We start from the raw sequence: 18,902 nt of genomic DNA, 5'->3' as shown, positions 1-18,902 counted from the left end.
AATTACTACCTCTTGTTATTTCCCAGGAAATAAAAATATCAGGTGGTGGGAAGGGAGGGGCACAAAATAAGGCCACATTTATAATCAAACTCACCAAAGTCAGTGTGTTCAATAAAATCAAATGATATAACAAATCACCTACTAGGGGGATAATTCATAGGGCAGACCCTCCCAACTAAAGTGTCAAGATACACCAGTGTGGGTTACAGGTAGATTCTCATTGCTATCTTTGACCAAAAAAAGTTCATTTAACCCAGTGTTCTGTACACATTTTCTGTGTTGGCCATTAATAAAAAGGTTGAGAAACTCTGACATGAGATATGCAATCAACAGTTATATTTCTTTAAAAGTAAAAATTATATCTGAAGAATCCTAAAAAATGTAGCAAGGATTTACAAAGCACTATTTATGTATACGCTTTAATTTGGTATGTACATATTGCATAACTAAAAAAAAGTGTTAAGAGCATGAATATAGGCTTGGCGCCTATGGCTCAAGTGGCTAAGGTGCCAGCCACATACACCTAAGGCGGCAGGTTTGAATCCAGCCTGGGCCCGCCAAACAATAATGACAGCTGCAACCAAAAAATAGCCAGGCGTTGTGGCGGGTGCCTGTGGTCCCAGCTACTTGGGAGGCTGAGGCAGGAGAATCACTTGAGCCCAGGAGTTGGAGGTTGCTGTGAGCTGTGATGCTACAGCACTCTACCCAGGGGGACAGCTTGAGGCTCTGTCTCAAAATAAATAAATAAATAAATAAAAATAAAAAAAAATAAAAAAGAGCATGAATATAAAAAAGGAAAGACAAAATCTCAGGTCCAATAAACATAGTCCTCCAGAAAAATTTACAAGAAGAAAAAACAGCACAAGATAGTTATGTACCTGAGAATAATCTTCTGGTGTTACATGTGGACTGCTATCCTCCAGGGAGTAAACCAGTAAACTACTCTGAATTTTTTCTAACATATTAAAATTCTCTGGATCAAGACCAATCAGATACTCCCGAGCCTAAAGGGCAAGAAGACAATAATTACATGTTACAATTTAAGTACAACATAGCCAGAAAGATCTCAAAAAGAGTTAAAGATTCATTTTAAAAAGTGTAAACCCTAACCTTAGCCCATCGAGTTCGCTCCTCGCTAGTTAATGCTGCTACCCCAGGTCCATCGGGTTCACTATGGCACTTCTTATGGATGTATGTCAACTGTCTTATGAAAGAGTAAAGAGGATTCAAAGAGTGCATAGGCAGATAGGGGCTACTTTGGCCTTTAGCAGGTCATAATGTTGATCATATTTAAGTATTTTGATATATACTCAAAGAAATTAATTATGACATCAAGAACAATAAATTTCTTACATTCCATCTTTTTTTAGAAAAGTGATTAACACCAAAATTATATTTGACAACAACTTAAGTAAATAAATTTGACTTTGGCTTATATTTATTTATATTTTGAAAATGTGCATGCATTTCTGGGTTCCAAGTAAATGCCCCTTACAACAATGAACTGGAAAAATATCCTGGTAATCAATCTCATAAATTGCATGTACATCATATCTAACTAAAAACAACATGCATAAATATTAATGAGAGAACTTTCTGTATACCGAATATGTACGTTTTACCTCAAAACCAGAAGTACCATGTACTAAATATCTTCACATGTTACCGCTAGTCATTATATTTTAAAGACACTATTAGCTGAGGATAAACTATTGCCTCCTCATTATTCTCTGCTTCCAGTCTTACGAGTTTCAGGCCAGGTGTGGTGGCTCATGCCTGTAATCCTAACATTTTGGGAGGCTGAGGAGGGTTGAATTGCTTGAGCTCAGGAGTTTGAGACCAACCTGAGCAAGAGCAAGACCCCACTTCTACCAAAAACTTTGAAAAACTAGCCCAGTGTTGTGGTGAGTGCCTATAGTCTCAGCTACTTGGGAGGCTGAGGTGAGAGGATTGCTTGAGTCTAAGAGTTTGAGGTTGCTGTAATGGCACTTAGCACTCTACCCAAAGTGAGACTCTATCTGGAAAGGGGAAAGGGAAGAAGGGAAGAGGGAAGGAAGGGGAGAAGGAAGGAAGCAAAGAAAGGACAAGGGGGGAAAAGGGGAAGGGGAAGAAAAGAAAGAAATTTGCACCAATCAAAAATCCACAGAACGTTAGTTTTATCCCTATTTCTTCATGGCATGTGCTAAGAAATGACTTCAATATGAAAGCTTCCAATGATTCCTTAGAGAGTGAAATAACGTGGCTTAATAAATGGTCAATAAACACTTCTAGTAGCCATGCCTTATTTGTGGTTTCAGCATTCAAACTTGGAAAGAACATAGCTATTGATTTGTATAATTTCACACTACTTGTTAATTATAATATTGATGAAGAAATTTCCTTAGTATAATAAAATCACCCCTTTTTATTTGCAAATTAATAGTGTCCTATAGAGCAGATAAAGGTTTCCTTACCCAATAATATGCATTTGTGGTGGTAACAAGTTGCCTTGCCTCTCTTAACAGAAGAGATAAGACAACTACTAAAGCCAGTAGTTGGTTAACTATTGAAGCTAGAAGATGGGTACATGGGGAGGACTTCATTATATAATTCCTCATACATTTTGAAAATTTCCATAATATACATTAAAAACATATACATTCAAAATAATACTATATATATATATAAAAGAATACATACTATATATGAAAAGTAAGTTACACATATATGTGCACATAAATACACTGCAAAAGATTTGGAAAGGTGGAATACACCAAACTACTAACAATGATTAATTCTGAGGCAGCGAATGGAACTGGTAATAACTATAATATTTCCTTTTTTCCAAGTAGAACATATTCAAATAAATCTAGTAAAATTAAAAATTTAACAAGAATATACAAATATATTTAAAAAAATAAGCACATAAAAAATTCTTCTTTTTTAGCTTATTATTACCTTACAGAAATGCAATCCGAAACATTTACATTTTAACTTAAGCAAAAGCTTAAAATCTAATGAGACTCAAGAAAGTAATATGAGAACCTGAGAAGCTCTGGTGGGGTGATCAAACATCCTTCATGAATTATATCAAAGACAAAAACTCGACCTCGACACAGCACTGCAATGTGATTTGGGGAACGCCCTTCACTCTCTGGAAAAAGAAAATAGAAAACACAAGATTCATATCTCCCAAAGATAAACAGGAGTAAAGCTGCATACATCCAATAGGAAAAAATAACCATTTCTCCAATATTTTATCATATATTCATCAAATATATCATATGAACAAAAACAAGTTAATGGAATTTCAGTTATCATGATATTAAAATGTACACATACTCTTCAAACTTTCCCATTGTAAGACATCTAGAAACCTGCAAAAAGTTTCAAATATTTGTACACCCTGAAAATCATTTAAATCCCAAATTATTGGCTTGGTGCCCATAGCACAATGGTTATAGCGCCGGCCACATACATCAAGGCTGGTGGGTTTAAACCTGGCCCTGGTTTAAACAACAATGACAACTGCAACAAAGAATAGCAAGCATTGTGGTGGGCATCTGTAGTCCCAGCTACTCAGGAGGCTGAGGCAAGAGAATCACTTAAGCCCAAGAGTTAGAGGTTGCTGTGAGCTGTGACACCACAATACTCTTCCAAGGGCGACATAGTGATACTGTCTAAAAAAAAAAAAATCCCAAATTGCTGTGGGGCTTTCTAGCTTTATTTAGGGACAGGAACAGGAATGGGAAGAAGAGAAGAGGACCAGAAGACTCTCTTACCAGAGAGTCATTTGAATTAAGTTTCTCTTTGGGATTATTTTAGTGTTACTCATCAGATAACTTTATTTTTTTGAGATAGTATCTCACTCTATTACCTAGGTGGAGTGTAATGGCATCATCATAGTTGATATATAGTGAATGGCAACTTCAAACTCCTGTACTCAAGTCATCCTCCTACCTCAGCCTCCTGAGCAGCTAGGGTTTCAGGTGCAAGCCACCATGCTCAACTAATTTTTTCTATTTTTTGTAGAGACTGGATCTGGCTTTGCTCAGGCTGGTCTTAAACTCCTAACCTCAAGAAATGCTCCCACCTCAGCCTCTGAGAGTGCTAAGATTACAGGTATGAGTCATTGTATCCAGTCAAAATTTTTACATTATAGAAAACTTTATGTAAGAAAAATAATGATTCCTAGTTACACTCTGTAGTAATTATAAACTGTCATTCAATTCATAAAAAGTAAAAATTCCTAAAATAACAGAAAACCATCAGTTACCACAGCAGAATTTTCCCTTTCAAAATATGCTAGGACACCAAGAGGAAATTAACATCAAACAACTGCCAGTAAAAACAAAAGTTTGATGAGTTAATCTGAAGTGCCCCCAAGAAGACTGACTCTAGGCTTTTGCCTCATAAGGAAAAAAAGCATACTCAATGAAGAGAAATGGGGTACGATGACCAGATGTAAGCAAACACTCAAAAAGATAATTCAGGTGATAAAGAACAAGAATAGAAACACTCAGATCCCATGCTCCAGGATTTCCTTAATGCTGACTCATAATTCATTTCTTCAACTAAATTTTAATTTTAAATGATGCAACATAGGGTGGTGCCTGTGGCTAAGTGAGTAGGGTGCTGGCCCCATCTATCAAGGGTGGCAGGTTTGAACCTGGCCCTAGCCAAACTGCAACAAAAAAAATCACTAGGCGTTGTGGCAGATGCCTGTAGTCCCAGCTACTCAAGAGGCTGAGGCAAGAGAATCGCCTAAGCCCAAGAGCTGGAAGTTGCTGTGAGCTGTGATGCCATGGCACTCTACCAAGGATGACAAAGTGAGACTCTGTCTCTAAAAAAAAAAAAAAAAAAAAAAAAGATACAATATAACCATCAGATTTGTGTTGAACCACACAAGACGTAGTTTAGAAAATCCATTCCCATGCCTGATGATACCACTGCGCTCTAGCCCAGGCAGAAGAGAGAGACTCTGTCTCAAAAAAATAAGTAATAAAATTGGCTTGGCGCCCACAACAGTTAGAGCGCCAACCACCTACACCAATACTGGTGGGTTTGAACCCTGCCTGGGCCAACTAAACAACAATGACAACTGTAACAAAAAAAATAGCCAGGCATTGTGGCAGGTGCCTATAGTCCCAGCTACTTGGGAGGCTGAGGCAAGAGAATCGCTTAAGCCCAAGAGTTTGAGGTTGTTGTGAGCTATGATGCCACAGCACTCTACCCAGGGTGACATAGTGAGACTCTGTCTCAAAATAATAATAATACAATTGAGTCAGAATGACTTAAATATCTTTAAGTCATTTAATCAAAGTCACAGAAAGCCTTTGATTTGTCAAAGCCCATACAGAAATATTCTTCAAAATTATATGTTACACATTATCTTAGTAGAAGACTCCTCAAATTCCAATGCCTTTACTAAAAAATGTACTCACATTTTTACTTACCAGTCCTAAAATAATTAATGATTGAGTCTCTAGTAATTCCTGGAACCTTGCAAGTAGAAAACAGCATTCGGAATTGATTCATATCTAGAGGAGTATTTCCAGCTTTATGAACAGGCACTTTTTCTCTATTAAAAAACAATCATCTTAATCAAGAATACATCAAGAAACTTAAAAACCAGTCACAACTGTGGTATTTATCCCCAGATAAGTAAATTAAGCTTCCAGTAAATCTGTTATTAAATTCACTTAAGTGTTCTTACTTTCTTAATAGCTGCCAGTAGTTAAAGTTATGCCAAAGAATTATACTTCCTCTTTCTAATTGAGTGCCTTCCTTTGGAGGCCAATAGTGTTCAAAATGAGCTGCAGGACCCGCAAAGTTGACATTCAGTTGTGATGGTATACGAACATCCAGATAGGCAACATTCAGCCACCACTCTTCCAGCTGAAAGAAATGGAGAATATCAGCTAATGTTCTTCATAATCCGTGCATGTGTAATTGCCAGCAATAAAAAGGGCAAGCTACATTTATTCTTTAATTATTCTTCAACATTTAAAAATGTTCTTTTGTTTTAAATTGTCATAGATTTTGAAAATTGCTACTGTGACAATTTCTTATTTGGGGGAACTGTAGGCTCTTATACGTTAGTTGGTTTAATACCATCAAAAACATAAAAGAAAGCACTGAAAGGCATTTTTGGACAGATTATCATATTAAAGTCACAAATATGACTTGAAGCCTGGTCTACATATAACCTGTATCAGAACACAAATACTCCATGAAGCACTTAGGGATTAGCAAATCCTTAACTAATAATAACAGTTATTAAGACATTTATCATTTCCTTTTCCAAATAAAAATTGAAATACTAAATCAGAAACAGAGAAACTTTTCAGTAGGCTTAACACTAATTTACATTTTTCTGACACTGTTCTCTGTATGTCCTTCTTGGAATTTCATGTGTAAACAAGTATATCTTATAAAATTATCTGGAATTCTTTCTGAAGAAACTGAAGTTGTAAATTATAATTAGTAATTCAGAAAAAGTCATAAGCCAAAAGCATACAAACAGAACAACTTCTGAACCTTTACCTCATTTTAATTAAAATCACTCAAGGCTCAAAACAAAGAACAAAGGGAATATGAAAGAATAAAATTTTATTATTCCATAATAGATACCAGTGGCTCATCAGAAAAATCAGCTTGCTTTTTATTTCTAAACTTAAAAGATAGTTGCAATCATTATTTCTAGGCTAAGGCAATGCTTTTTAATTGTGAAAACTCATCCTTTGGTTCTTAACAGTGAAGTACAGAAGTGTTTGAGCTGAAGTATTCAAAGATTCCTCATGGAAGATTATTTAGATCTTCAATAATTACTGTAACAGCTTCTCCATTAATTTATCTAACACACAATATTTATAACCATTCTTCACTCCAATTTTGTAAAGCCCCCTTTTCTTCCACATACCGTTTAAATATTTCTATACCACGTATGACAGATCTGCTTTAGTAAGTTTTTCTCAAGCAATAGTCGTCTGTACAATGCTTCTCTTAAGCATTGTCTATAAATCACCTCAATCAGAACTACATGGATTGGTAGTTCAAATAAGGATTTCTAGGCCTCATTCCCAACATAATGAATCAAAATCAATAATCCCTGGAACTCTGCATTTTAACAAGTTCCCATACGATAGGGACCCACACACAACACTCAAAACTTCCCAGCGTTATGTCATTCATTCATTCATTCATTCTTTCAAACGATGATAATGACAATAGTGAATGCAGAAAATTTTATAGCAATTGTTTAAAAATGAAAGCTATGTACATTTTTACTTCTCATTCCTTAATCACCAATTTTGTAATCATAAGTATAATGATAAATACCCAATTTCTTTTTCCTTTTGCCCTTTCAAGTAATTTCTGGTGCAATTTTTCGCCAATTCCATTTTGAAATTTTTGAACGATTTCATCAGTTTTCTTGTATTCGTCTTCATTTGCAAATGGCTTTACTATAAAGAAAAAACATATATTAAAGTATTTGGACATCAAGTACCACCAAGTCATTTCTATTACTATTATTACTTACACAAATCCTTAGAATCAGGTAGGTAAAACACAGTAGTATTATATTAAATATTAGAGCAGTACAATAAATTACAATAGGGTTTACAACATGAGAATGGTTGAAAAGCAACAATGTGAGATACTGTAAAAAATAAAACAGTGGATATTATATAATCTGATTAACAGTTCCCTAAAAAATTCTTTTAAAATAATTCTAGATGACAGTTAAAATTATGAAGGTGGGACTATTAGCTATTAGTAGTGAAGAAAATCAGACTCTTAAACATTATGTATGCAAATTAAATATGTCTGCAGTATAAGTCCTACTCAGAGTACATTAGGATGCCTCATTGGCAATAATGCTTTCCTTCCAAAAAACGAAGACACAAAATTCCTATTCTACAAGAAACAAATGTTCTGAAAATTAAGCTATAAAATAAATATAAATCAGGAACCATTAATATCTTCCTTTTGTTTGATTTCTGCCTCTTCAAACTCTTACCTAACAAACTATAAAAGTCAATTTAGGGCAGCACCTGTGGCTCAAAGGAGTAGGGTGCTGGCCCCCATAATATATTGGAGGTAGCAGGTTCAAACTGGCCCAGGGGAGGGAAAAAAAAAAGTGCAAAAATAAATAAATAAATAAATAGTCAATTTAAATAGCTGTACTCAAAGACAGCATAAGTGAATTCTCAAAAAAAGTAAATAATCCATGAATTTTTAAATAAAGAAATTAGAATTCCCATATTAAAGTCAATTAAAGAGGGAAAAAAGAATAAAGTATCAGAGGGTTTCCAGTTAAACAAAATGAATCAAACATACAGGTTTAGTTCCATTCCTTCTAAACCCACTAAAATGGAAAAAGTAATAAAGGCAAAAATCCACAAGGATAAAGAAAATAAAAGAAAAGAGGACAGCAGACAATATTTTACAAATTAGAAAACACACAAGAAAATGGCGACTGGCTCTGTAGAATAGAGAAAGTTAATATCTAAAACCTAGGGAGTAGAAGGTAGTGGGAGCTAGGGGTAGGGTTAGGTGCAAATTAAGTAGTAAGCCAATTCCTTCAGTAGAATCTAAAAAAGGGTCAAGAATTCAAGACACAGTGTACATCTAAAGATGAGGATTAACTAAAAATCTCCAAAAGTAGCAATTAAGACAACCACTGCCTCCATAATCGCCCTTGTAGATTTCCTCCATTCTACAAAGCCAGGCAACTTCTTCCTAATGCCAGCAAAAGTCAGAAGGTTTACTCTTAGGAGAAACTGAACCGGACAAGGCAGAACACATGGTTTCCAGACCATACTAAAAAGGGGGATTATAATAAAAGTGTGGACCCTGACTGATGAGCCCTCCAACTCCAAAACACTGACATATGCCCTCTAGTCAAGACTTAAGAGGATTTCTCTTTGACGAACTTAATCAGTTTAAAAGAAAGGGGCCACTATTTGGAATCACTAGGTCTCTGCCCTGTTACCCAAAATTAAGGCCCAGCAGTTCCCAGGTCCTACCCATGCACATAGACTTCCTAATCAGCTTTTTAGAGTCTCACTCTTAAATAAAGATAACTAAAGATTCCCAGGGATTTTAGGATAGCCCTTCTCACGAGTCAGAGAACAAACAATGAATTCATGATATTAAACAATAAACCAAAACATAAAGGCATTAATAATGAAAGAGAAAAAATGTTTTCATTAAAAGCTTAGATCAAAAGGACTTAGTTCCAAAAGGAGGGAGCAAAGAAGGGAAGAGAAAATAATCAAAGAAACATTATTTTTAAAAATCCCCAGAACTAAAGAACATAACTGTAAAAAACAAAGTAAGTACTCAGAGAATGAATGAAGCTACACACCAAGGGACATTGCCAAGAAATTCAGAATGCTAGCAATAAAGAAAAAAGATTAAAGTAAAAAACAGGTCACACAAGAAGCATCAAAAATCAAAGTGGCATGAGATGTCTCAAGAATAATAAACAATGGCTCGGCACCTGTAGCTCAAGTGGCTAAGGCGCTAACCACATACACCAGAGCTGGCGGGTTCGAATCCAGCCCGGGCCTGCCAAACAACAATGACAACTACAACCAGAAAATGGCCAGGCGTTGTGGCAGGTGCCTGTAGTCCCAGCTACTTGGGAGGCTGAGGCAAGAGAATCGCTTGAGCCCAAGAGTTGGAGGTTGCTGTGAGCTGTGACGCCATGGTACTCTACCCAGGGTGACAGCTTGAGACTCTGTTTCAAAAAAAAAGAATAATAAACAGTAGCCTATAATCCTAGCTCTCTGGGAGGCTAAGGTAGGTGGATTGCTTGAGCTCAGGAGTTTGAGACCAGCATGAGCAAAAGCAAAATCCTGTCTCTAAAAATAGGCAGGTTCTGTGGTGGGTACCTATAGTCGCCACAGCAGTATACCAAGGACGACTAAGTGAGGCTCTGTCTCAAAACAACAACAAGAAGAAAAATCAACAATGCCTTCAAAAGTCTTAAGAAAAATTATTTCAATCTCAGAATTCTAAGCTAAACAATCAAGTAAATATAATTTTAGATCTTATATTTCTTTTTCTCTCAAACATCTTTTCTCAGGTAGCTATTGAAGATGTATACAAATAAGAGAGTAAACCAAAGAAGAGGAAGAAACCAATTTCAGGAAACTTCAGGAAGCATCAGGAAGCAGAGACTCCAACATAAGAGAACGATGGAGAAAACGGCCCGAATGATGGCAAAATAAAGCCTCAGGATAATAGCTGACCAGCTAATACTGATTAGAGCAGTACAATGGTCCAGGAAAGATGTCTCTAAGAAGAAAAGTAATCAACAAAATCTCTTACATATTTAAAAGTATTCAAGGATTTTCAGCATACAGAAGTGTTTGGGAATGAATAATTTATGAAAACAAAGCAAATGAAAAATGAAGAAAAACAAAAAAAGCAGCAAAAAGTTAAAGTAGAATGCATGCTTCACTTGTGAATAATGGTATAATCATAAACCCTGAATGGGCAGGCTAATTAAATCAGGCAAATAATGATTCAAATCAGGTGAAGCTCTAAATTAAATCAGATGACTTCTGATTTAATCCCAAAGGGTGATTTTTGTACAACTAAATTGATAGAATGAGAGGTATGCCAGATTTTATGTATTTTGGGGACAGAGAAAGTTGGAGAGTGTACAAAAGCTACATCTACATCATTTTGGGAGTTAATCTATAATATGTACAACTAAAATACCCAATAAATAGCAGTATGAGAACATTAGTTTAAATATGGAGATAAACACAAGAAACACAAAAGATTTAGAAATTCTTGCCTGACTGTGTGTGATTTACAAGTGTGATTTACAAGTGGGGAGGAGGCCAAGTGGAGTGGGTAGGGAGCAAAGGACTACATTTTTCATCATAAGTCTATGAATACTATCCAGCTTTTCAAACTGCAAAAATTAACTATGAAGAAAGAAAGGGTCCGATTGTGGTGGCTTGGGTCTATAATCCTAACACGTTGGGAGGCAGAGGTGGGAGGAGGATGCTTAAGACAGGAATCTGAGAACAGCCCAAACAAGAGCAAGAGTCCATCTCTGCAAAAAACAGAAAAAATAGAAAGTGCTACAGGCAGGTAGCACTTGCCTGTAGTCCCAGCTACTTCAGAAGGCTGAGGCAGAGGATCACTTAAGCCCAGGAATTTGAGGCTGCCATTAGCTATGATGACACCACTGCACTCTAGCCCAGGCAACAGAGTGAGACTTTGTCTCAAAAAAAAAACTTACTGGAGAAAGAATGAAAAGTTTCACCTCTCTTAAAGACACAGTTGACCCTTGAATAGCATGGGTCTGAACTGCTCAGGTCCACTTGTGCACGAATTTTTTCTCAATAAAAATTACACTGAGTGATTCTGTCTGTCTGTCTACCTCTTATCTCTTCCAACCCTGAGACAACAAGACCAATCCCTTTCCCTCCTTCTATGTCTACTCCAGTGTTCTTCAACCTTTTTTTAATCTCACGGCACACTTGAACCTATAGTTAAAATCCCATGGCACACTTAAATTATGCTGATCAAAAAGAAAGAGCAAAGAAAATATATATATATAGTTACTGAGTTTTAAACTTCTTTTGAAAACAATTTAATTAAGGATCTTTAAAAGTTTTTGTGGCACACCTAAGATCCTATCACAGCACACCGGTTGAAAATCCCTGGTTTACTCAAAGTGAGGAAACAATATTAATATATACTAAAAGACTATAACATACCTGATTCAAGGTATTTTTTTAATGATTCTTCAAGTGAAGGAACAGGTAGTGATGGAAGAGTATCCTGGTACTGAAATGTTCGCTCTTCAGTTGATTTAGCCAATTGATTTTCCATGATAAATCACAATAGGAAAACTAAATAAAAGAGAAAACAGCTCTCACAACCTCAATCTCACATATATTCTTACATATGCTAGATCCAATTCCATAAACCAGAATTTAGAGACCACAGGATATCTAGGACTTGGTCCCAGTTCTTATAGAATTTATAAACCTGTTAGAGTAAAACAACTTAGGAAGAAAAGAGAGAGAATGCAGAAGTCAAAGAGTGATCAGTGGCACCCGTATAGTCAGCTACCGTTTATTGAACACCTACCATTCTAGGTGATGTAGTATGCATTACAGAAAACATTTTACCTCCCTTACCTACATGTTAGGGAACATGCCATTCTGCGTATGAATAACCCCAAACTCAGATTTATTAACTTGCCTAAGCTCAAACCCAGGGATTCAAACCCAGATATATTAAGACTACAATCTCTCTTACAAAGGCACCATACTCCTACAGGGTGAGGGCACCTGCAGGAAATCTTGATAGGTGGGTAAGATTTGTGGATGGAAAAGGATTATGGGCTGAGAGAGAACTCCGAAGAGCAAGGTACTATGGAGGTGTGGAAGTGTTGTGCAACTGCACAGCTACAGAATACATAAATCGTATGACAAGCTGTAAGCTCATCATGCAGATGATGCCAGGTCTCCCTAGAATGATTTCAAGTATTCCCAAGGCAATTCTGAACATTTTCCACACACGTATTGGTTTTCATCAAAGAAACCAAATTAACTCAAGATGTGGATAAGGTGTACAAGTGCTAAATGAAAAACGAGATTTCTCAAAGAAGGCTTTATAAATTAAATGACATATTAAAACAGCTTCTGAGAAATCAAAGAACATTAACATTGAATTAGAAATTCCTGTCCTTTCAAATACTACTTTTTAAAACAGAAAAGCGAAACAAAATATTCTGCTCATAGAAGACTACAAAACAAAAATGTAAAGAAAAAATAGGAGGTGACCAAATTAAAAACTATCAAAAATAAGAGTGTGGCAGAAACCATTTTTAACCAATACCCTTTCCCCCTGCTTTCTTAATAGAATCCTGAGTGTTAGCAGGACATACAGCCACCTGGTTCTATCTTTCCTACTCTTCCTTGGAGCTCAGTGTGGCCTTATGGTATGCATGTCACTTCCAGGCCATGCTCCCCAAAAGGACTACATGTGTTCTCCCTGCACTTTTGTTCCTCTCACTGACTACTATGTAGAGCCAACTAGAATAGCACGTGGACCCATCTGTAGAAACCATGTATTGAGGTTGTCAGAATCTCCAGCTAGTCCTGGACTCGCGTATGAAAAAAGCCTTTTATTCAGGGCATTGTATTTTGGACTTTCTTTTTTAAGGAGAAGAGCTTAGTCTGTCCAACTAATAGAACAGCCCAAAAATAAATAAGAATGATCTCATTGTTCCTCTCATTCTATTTGATGACTTTGGCTGTTCTCAATTGTGACCATCCATAAACATGGCTTTGGACCTAATGCAAATGTAAATCTGGGTCCAAATAAAGATTCTAGCCAACTGCCCCTAAGTAACTAACTTAAAGTGATTTTCTTCACCTTAGAGTGGCTAATCATGTAATTAGATAAAACTCAGAATTGTTTTAAAATACCTGCAAAAGTACATCATAAAAATGAAATAATGCAGCCTGAAACAACTACACTGGAGTAGGCAGAATTGCTATGAAAGGTTCCCCAAAATTCTCCTTCTAATCCCTAGAACCAGTGAATATGCTGAGATCATTACTCCTGTGACTGTGATTGTATTATGTACTACAGAAAAGACCTTAAATAGGGATATCATCCATGTGGATCTCATCTCCTGGTTATGTCCTTAGGTGCAAAGAACTTTCTCTGGTTGGTGGCAAAAGACAAGACAAACTTTTAAAGCATTAGAAAGATTCCTGATGCTCCTGCTGGCTTTGAAGATGCAGGTAGCCTTCAAGAACTGAGAACAGCCCCAGCTGACACATGTTGGGAAAACTGAACTCTACCAATTACCGGAATGAGCCTGGAAATGGATTCTCCCTCAGAGCCTCCAAAAAGAACTCAGACCCACAAAAACCTTAATTTCAGCACTGTGAAATTCTAAGCAGAGTATTCTGCAAAACCTACCTGGACTTCATCTACAGAGGCTGTGAAAGAATAAATTTGTGTAGTTTAAACTGATAAGGCTATAGTAATTTCTGATGGCAGCAATAGAAGCATAATATACACATACATAGAAGAAAAGCTATTTTCTGTATAACTCCCTGCCACTTAACAGATCCTAGAAAACTGGAGCAAGAGTACTAATTGCATACCAACTACTGTGCTTACTCACCAGCAGGTGAATTATCAGATATGAATTATCAGATTCTTTACTGAGTTGTCTTGAATTCCCAACTATAAAGATTAAGTTAAACAACATAAATGCAATAGTATTAAGAAGATGATAAGGGTGGATTTAATTAGAGTGGAACTCACAGAACCAGGAACAGTATGTGAAAGATTAGATTGTCACATGCCAGTAGTACACCAAAATGAATTTAAGAAGCCCGTTGTAACAACTGTTTTGAAATCACAGGGAACCGAAATAGGCTATTAACTGTGGGAAGGAAGAAACAAGCTTAAACATTTCAGAGAAAAAAAAAAAATTAAAACCTGGTGAAACAACGCGGAAGACAGAAGATACAGGGGTCCTGAGGCCCCAAGACTTAAACTTTTGTGAATCATTGCAAACACACGCACTAGACAGCAGGATTAAATTATCGGATTAACTAGGCCCAGACAACCACATCTTCCAAGAGACAGGTCCACAGGACACGAGGTACCTTTCCGTGCCCAGGTATCTGTGCAGAAAACTCGTCGCAGAGTGTCAAGGACTTGAAGTTGAAGCAGAAGGAAACGAGCTCAGAGTCTCCTCCCACTAGTCCAAGACAACTCTGCCCACTTAAGAAGCCACCAAGTGAGAGAAATCCAACCAAATACCTGGACAGACCAGCCTAGTGGCCCAACCTGAAGGGTCCCTCTCAGAGCCCCGCAGGCGAGACGCTAAGTGACAACCACATCCCAGCCAAATCCGGACACCCGTGAGGTTCTAAGAGATTTAACTCTGTTGTACACAATTTAACTTTTCCCCGCCCCAGAGCTGGAGAGTTAGGGAAGGGAGGGAGTGCTGCTTCAGCGGCCCGCCGCGCCCTCACCTTCAGCGGCCCGACCCCTCCGCGGCAGCCTCCAGTCGCGTCTGGCGGTTCATCTGGGCCGCAATGGAGTGAGAATTGGACGGAAAGCCGCGAGGGTCCCGCCCCGCGATCATCGAGGAACGGGATTGGACGGGAAGCCGTGAGGGTCCCGCCCCGTGCTTGAGGCCGTGGACCTGACCGGCCGGCGCTAAAGTGGGATCCCGCCCCGCCTCTCGCGGACGTCCTCGGCTAGGGGTCGGTTCTGGCTGTGGGCCGGGAAAGGCTTACTCAGTACCCGCAGAGAGCGGTCCGAACTCTACGGAGCCGCAGCTTCCTGCTTGATGCTGTGGGAGCTCGGCACCCAGACCTGGGCCATGGAGAAGGCTTCGGGGGGTGGGGGTGGGGCCGCGCTCCGCCCACGAAGGTACCCAGCCCTCTGGATGGATGCAGAAACGGATGTCTCGGACCCATTTCCACCGAACTTCTGCTTGACTAGGCGCCGTTTCCCTTCCTCTTCTCTCGATCTGGCTTATCACTCGCTCCTTGCCCTTCCTGAGGTTACTTTTTTTGCAGCCTCCAGGCAAGAACTTACACGAGTGCTTTATAAAGGAAACTTATTGTACACCCTTGTCCTGGCAAGAGAACAGTGACCGTACAGATCCCTGCTTGCCTTTTTCCCTTTATCCTCTAAGTCTAAAGATTGCCCAACTCGGATATGCTGCAGCACGCGCAGCACGCCACGCCATTCTGGGTCTCCTTGCCCTTCTGCAGGTCTTCACGCTGCTCAAACTGCATGAAGCCTCCAGGGATGCTCACAGTACACGCTTAGGGCTAATCTGGTGCCCTTTACTATGGTGCCAAGAAATGTAATTTTTAACCAGAGTGGAGCTAGGCAAGTTTTAGACTAGAGGAAGATAATAATGTGGTTAACTTAGTTTCACAGGTTAATTCACTTTAAATTACCTTCAGAAATAAAACATGGTTTCATTTTTAATTTTAAAGAAGCTATTTCCTTTGTGGAAGGAAACACCAAAAATGTGTACTAGCTCTGAACTAGATGTCAAATATAAACAACTAGGTTTCGAATTATCATGTCATTACAAGCCCTAATCCCTTACCTGCCATTCCTTCGATAGTAACGTCTAACCTGAACGGAATTGAGGTTATTTATAGCTGGATGTTCTCTTGGTGTGAATAGTCATAAATTTTCTACAGTGTTTAATTATAAATGCAGCTTGCTGGAAGTGTTTCATAGTATATGGCGACACACCTTTGTAAGAAAAGTTATGAAATCTTATATATATCTTTGCCAAAAAGTTTTAGGTAAAGAATTGTGAACTTCTACTTTCTGAAAGTGTGATAAAGAATTTTTTCTCTCTTAGTGTGTAAGTAAGGTGTTCTGGATAATGTTAAAATTTGCTTACAACATAGAGTTCTTAAACTGATTAATAAAAAGCTACCAAAAAACCTTAATTGTACATTTTTCTCTTTTGTAATTTTTACATCTCTTAAAAAGCTTGTTCATGTCTTGGCGCCTGTAGCTCAGCGGCTAGGGCGCCAGCCACATACCCCAGAGGTGGTGGGTTGGAATCCAGCCCCGGCCTGCCAAACAACAATGAGAACTAGAACCAAAAAATAGCCAAGCCTTGTGGTGGGCGCCTGTAGTCCCAGCTACTTGGGAGGCCGAGGCAAGAGAATCACTTAAGCCCAAGAGTTTGAGGTTGCTATGAGCAGTGACACCACAGCACTCTACCCAGGGCAACATAGTGAGACTCTGTCTCACAAAAAAAAAAAAAAAAAGTTTATTCAATGCCTGCTGCTGGCATAGAATTTAGGGTCAGTTATCTTCACTCTCTTTCTCCCAGTCTTGTTATATATTTAAGTAGAAGCCACATGTTTCTGTAAAGATTCTTGAGTTCTTGGATAGAGAAAAAGTTGTGAAACTGAAGAAAATGAATGAAACAGAGATTTGAGTGTCTAGAAAAATAATCTTTTAAAATATATTGATAAACAAATGTACCAAAATTGCAAAAAATAGATAATTTAAAATAATTTGGTTTTTTTCCTAATATGTGACATATATGGTAATGGCAGATTCCAAATTATGTTGCATTCAGGTTAAATTTGAACTAGTTTGCATGTCTGTGAGATAGGAGATACTGGCTGGTGAGGATGATGTTTCTGGTACTTGAAATATTTCTGATAACAAGAAGTTGTCCGAAGATTAAAACTTGACTATGAGTCAAAATATTTTTCAGCAGAAAAACTTGCATATAATACAAGTGGTGATAATTTTGTTAAGTTGCCATTAAAAAATCTTTTATTTTTATTCCTATGTAGCTCTTTCACAGTATATCACAAATTAAAAAGGCCTTTACAGACAAGTCTGGATAAAATTCTTATAAAAATTATGAAAACTACTTGTTCATATTTTGATGTCCAGACTCTAGTCTAATAAGTAATCAAGCATAATAAGTAGCCCTAATCTTAAGGATTTTCTCAGTCTCTAAACTAATTTCATCCTGATGTATAAATGAACATACTCATGTGATCTTTTCTTATTTTTAATGGGATGCAGTAGAGGTTTGGTCATTTGGGGATGTAGCCAACAGTAAATTAAAATATGAGAGGTGTAAAGAGAGCAACCTGATATTAAAAGATGGAGACTTCCATTAAAAAGATGGAGACTTGGGCAGCGCCTGTGGCTCAAAGGAGTAGGGCTGGCCTCATATACTGGAGGTGGTGGGTTCAAACCCAGCCCCGGCCAAAAACTGCCAAAAAAAAAAAGATGGAGACTTTACCTCTTTTATGTTTACATGGATGGAGCTAGATTGTTTTCTTCTTAGTAAAGTATCTCAAGAATGGGGAAAAAATACCTAATGTACTCAATACTACTATGAAATCAATACATAATCACTCATACTTTCATATGAAAGATAAAGCACAATTATAGCCCAGAAAGACGGAGAGAAGAGGAGGGCAAGGGGAGGGGTGGGGGGTGGACGGGTGGCAGGAGGGTCATCAGTGGGACTTCACCTACTGTGCATATTGCAAGGGTACATGTCAAATATATTAATAGTATAAATGTCTAAACACAACAATTAAATAAATGAGGTGAATGATATGTTAACCAGTTTGATGTAAACATTCCAAATTGTATATAAAATCAGTACATTGTACCCCAGAAATGCAGTAATGTACACAGTTATGATCTAATAAAAAATATATAAAAAAATTAACTCCACTGCTAACAGTAGATGAGCAGCGAGTGTTTCACATCAGGGATCTCTTTTTAGTACTGATCATTCATTTGGGGTTGCCTTTGATGATATGTAGTGTACCTGAAGATTTATCACCAAAATCCTGTGGGAAGAGTTAAGATACCTAGGATGTTTTTACATCTCAGAAAAATTCCTTATTACTAATGGGGAACTAAAATAAAATCATAAGGCCCCCCACTCCCCAGCGGCTGACTGGGTCCCCTCTTGGCCAAGGAGATCCCTAAAACTGAGGAGATCAGACTTGCCTCATCATGTCCTCCTCCCTCCTGAGCGATGTCCTTTGTGACTCATTATCAGGCCTAAGGCTATCCAAGACATTTCTGTGGGTCCTCACAGAATAAACACAACAAACCACTTGAGTCCCGGCGTGTGTCCCCGGTTTGTCTCTGATTAACAAACCCTGTCTTAAGCATTCCTTTTCCCTCACTCGGTCTCATAGAGCTTAATTCTTTTTAGCCAATTGTCAGCTAAAGAATCGTTAACCTATAACCTGTAACCTATAAGCCCCTGCTTTGAGCTATCACCCCTTTTCAGGCCAAACCAATGTATGTCTTCCACATATTGATTTATGGCTTTGCCTGTAATTGAGATGTATAAAATCCATCTATAACCCCACCAC

General features: G+C 37.8%; 1 protein-coding gene across 1 annotated transcript in view; it reads right to left on the bottom strand.

The window, feature by feature from the left end:
- Positions 1 to 15,073, bottom strand: part of CROT (carnitine O-octanoyltransferase) — a 32,564-nt gene extending 17,491 nt beyond the window's left edge. The window contains exons 1-8 of the mRNA XM_003782639.3: positions 15,024 to 15,073; positions 11,730 to 11,864; positions 7,321 to 7,445; positions 5,696 to 5,877; positions 5,436 to 5,560; positions 3,025 to 3,133; positions 1,111 to 1,204; positions 879 to 1,004 (exon numbers count right to left, since the gene is read on the bottom strand). Coding sequence (XP_003782687.1) covers positions 879 to 1,004; positions 1,111 to 1,204; positions 3,025 to 3,133; positions 5,436 to 5,560; positions 5,696 to 5,877; positions 7,321 to 7,445; positions 11,730 to 11,844 — 876 coding nt within the window. The 5' untranslated portion in view covers positions 11,845 to 11,864; positions 15,024 to 15,073. The remainder of the gene's footprint in view (positions 1 to 878; positions 1,005 to 1,110; positions 1,205 to 3,024; positions 3,134 to 5,435; positions 5,561 to 5,695; positions 5,878 to 7,320; positions 7,446 to 11,729; positions 11,865 to 15,023) is intronic.
- Positions 15,074 to 18,902: the final 3,829 nt, after the last annotated feature.

The sequence above is a fragment of the Otolemur garnettii genome, unplaced genomic scaffold (assembly GCF_000181295.1).
Source record: "Otolemur garnettii isolate 467f Iridium unplaced genomic scaffold, OtoGar3 scaffold00005, whole genome shotgun sequence".
Taxonomy (NCBI): Eukaryota; Metazoa; Chordata; class Mammalia; order Primates; family Galagidae; genus Otolemur; species Otolemur garnettii.
The sequence above is the reverse complement of the archived record's forward strand: the minus strand, read 5'-3'. Positions and strand labels throughout refer to the sequence as shown.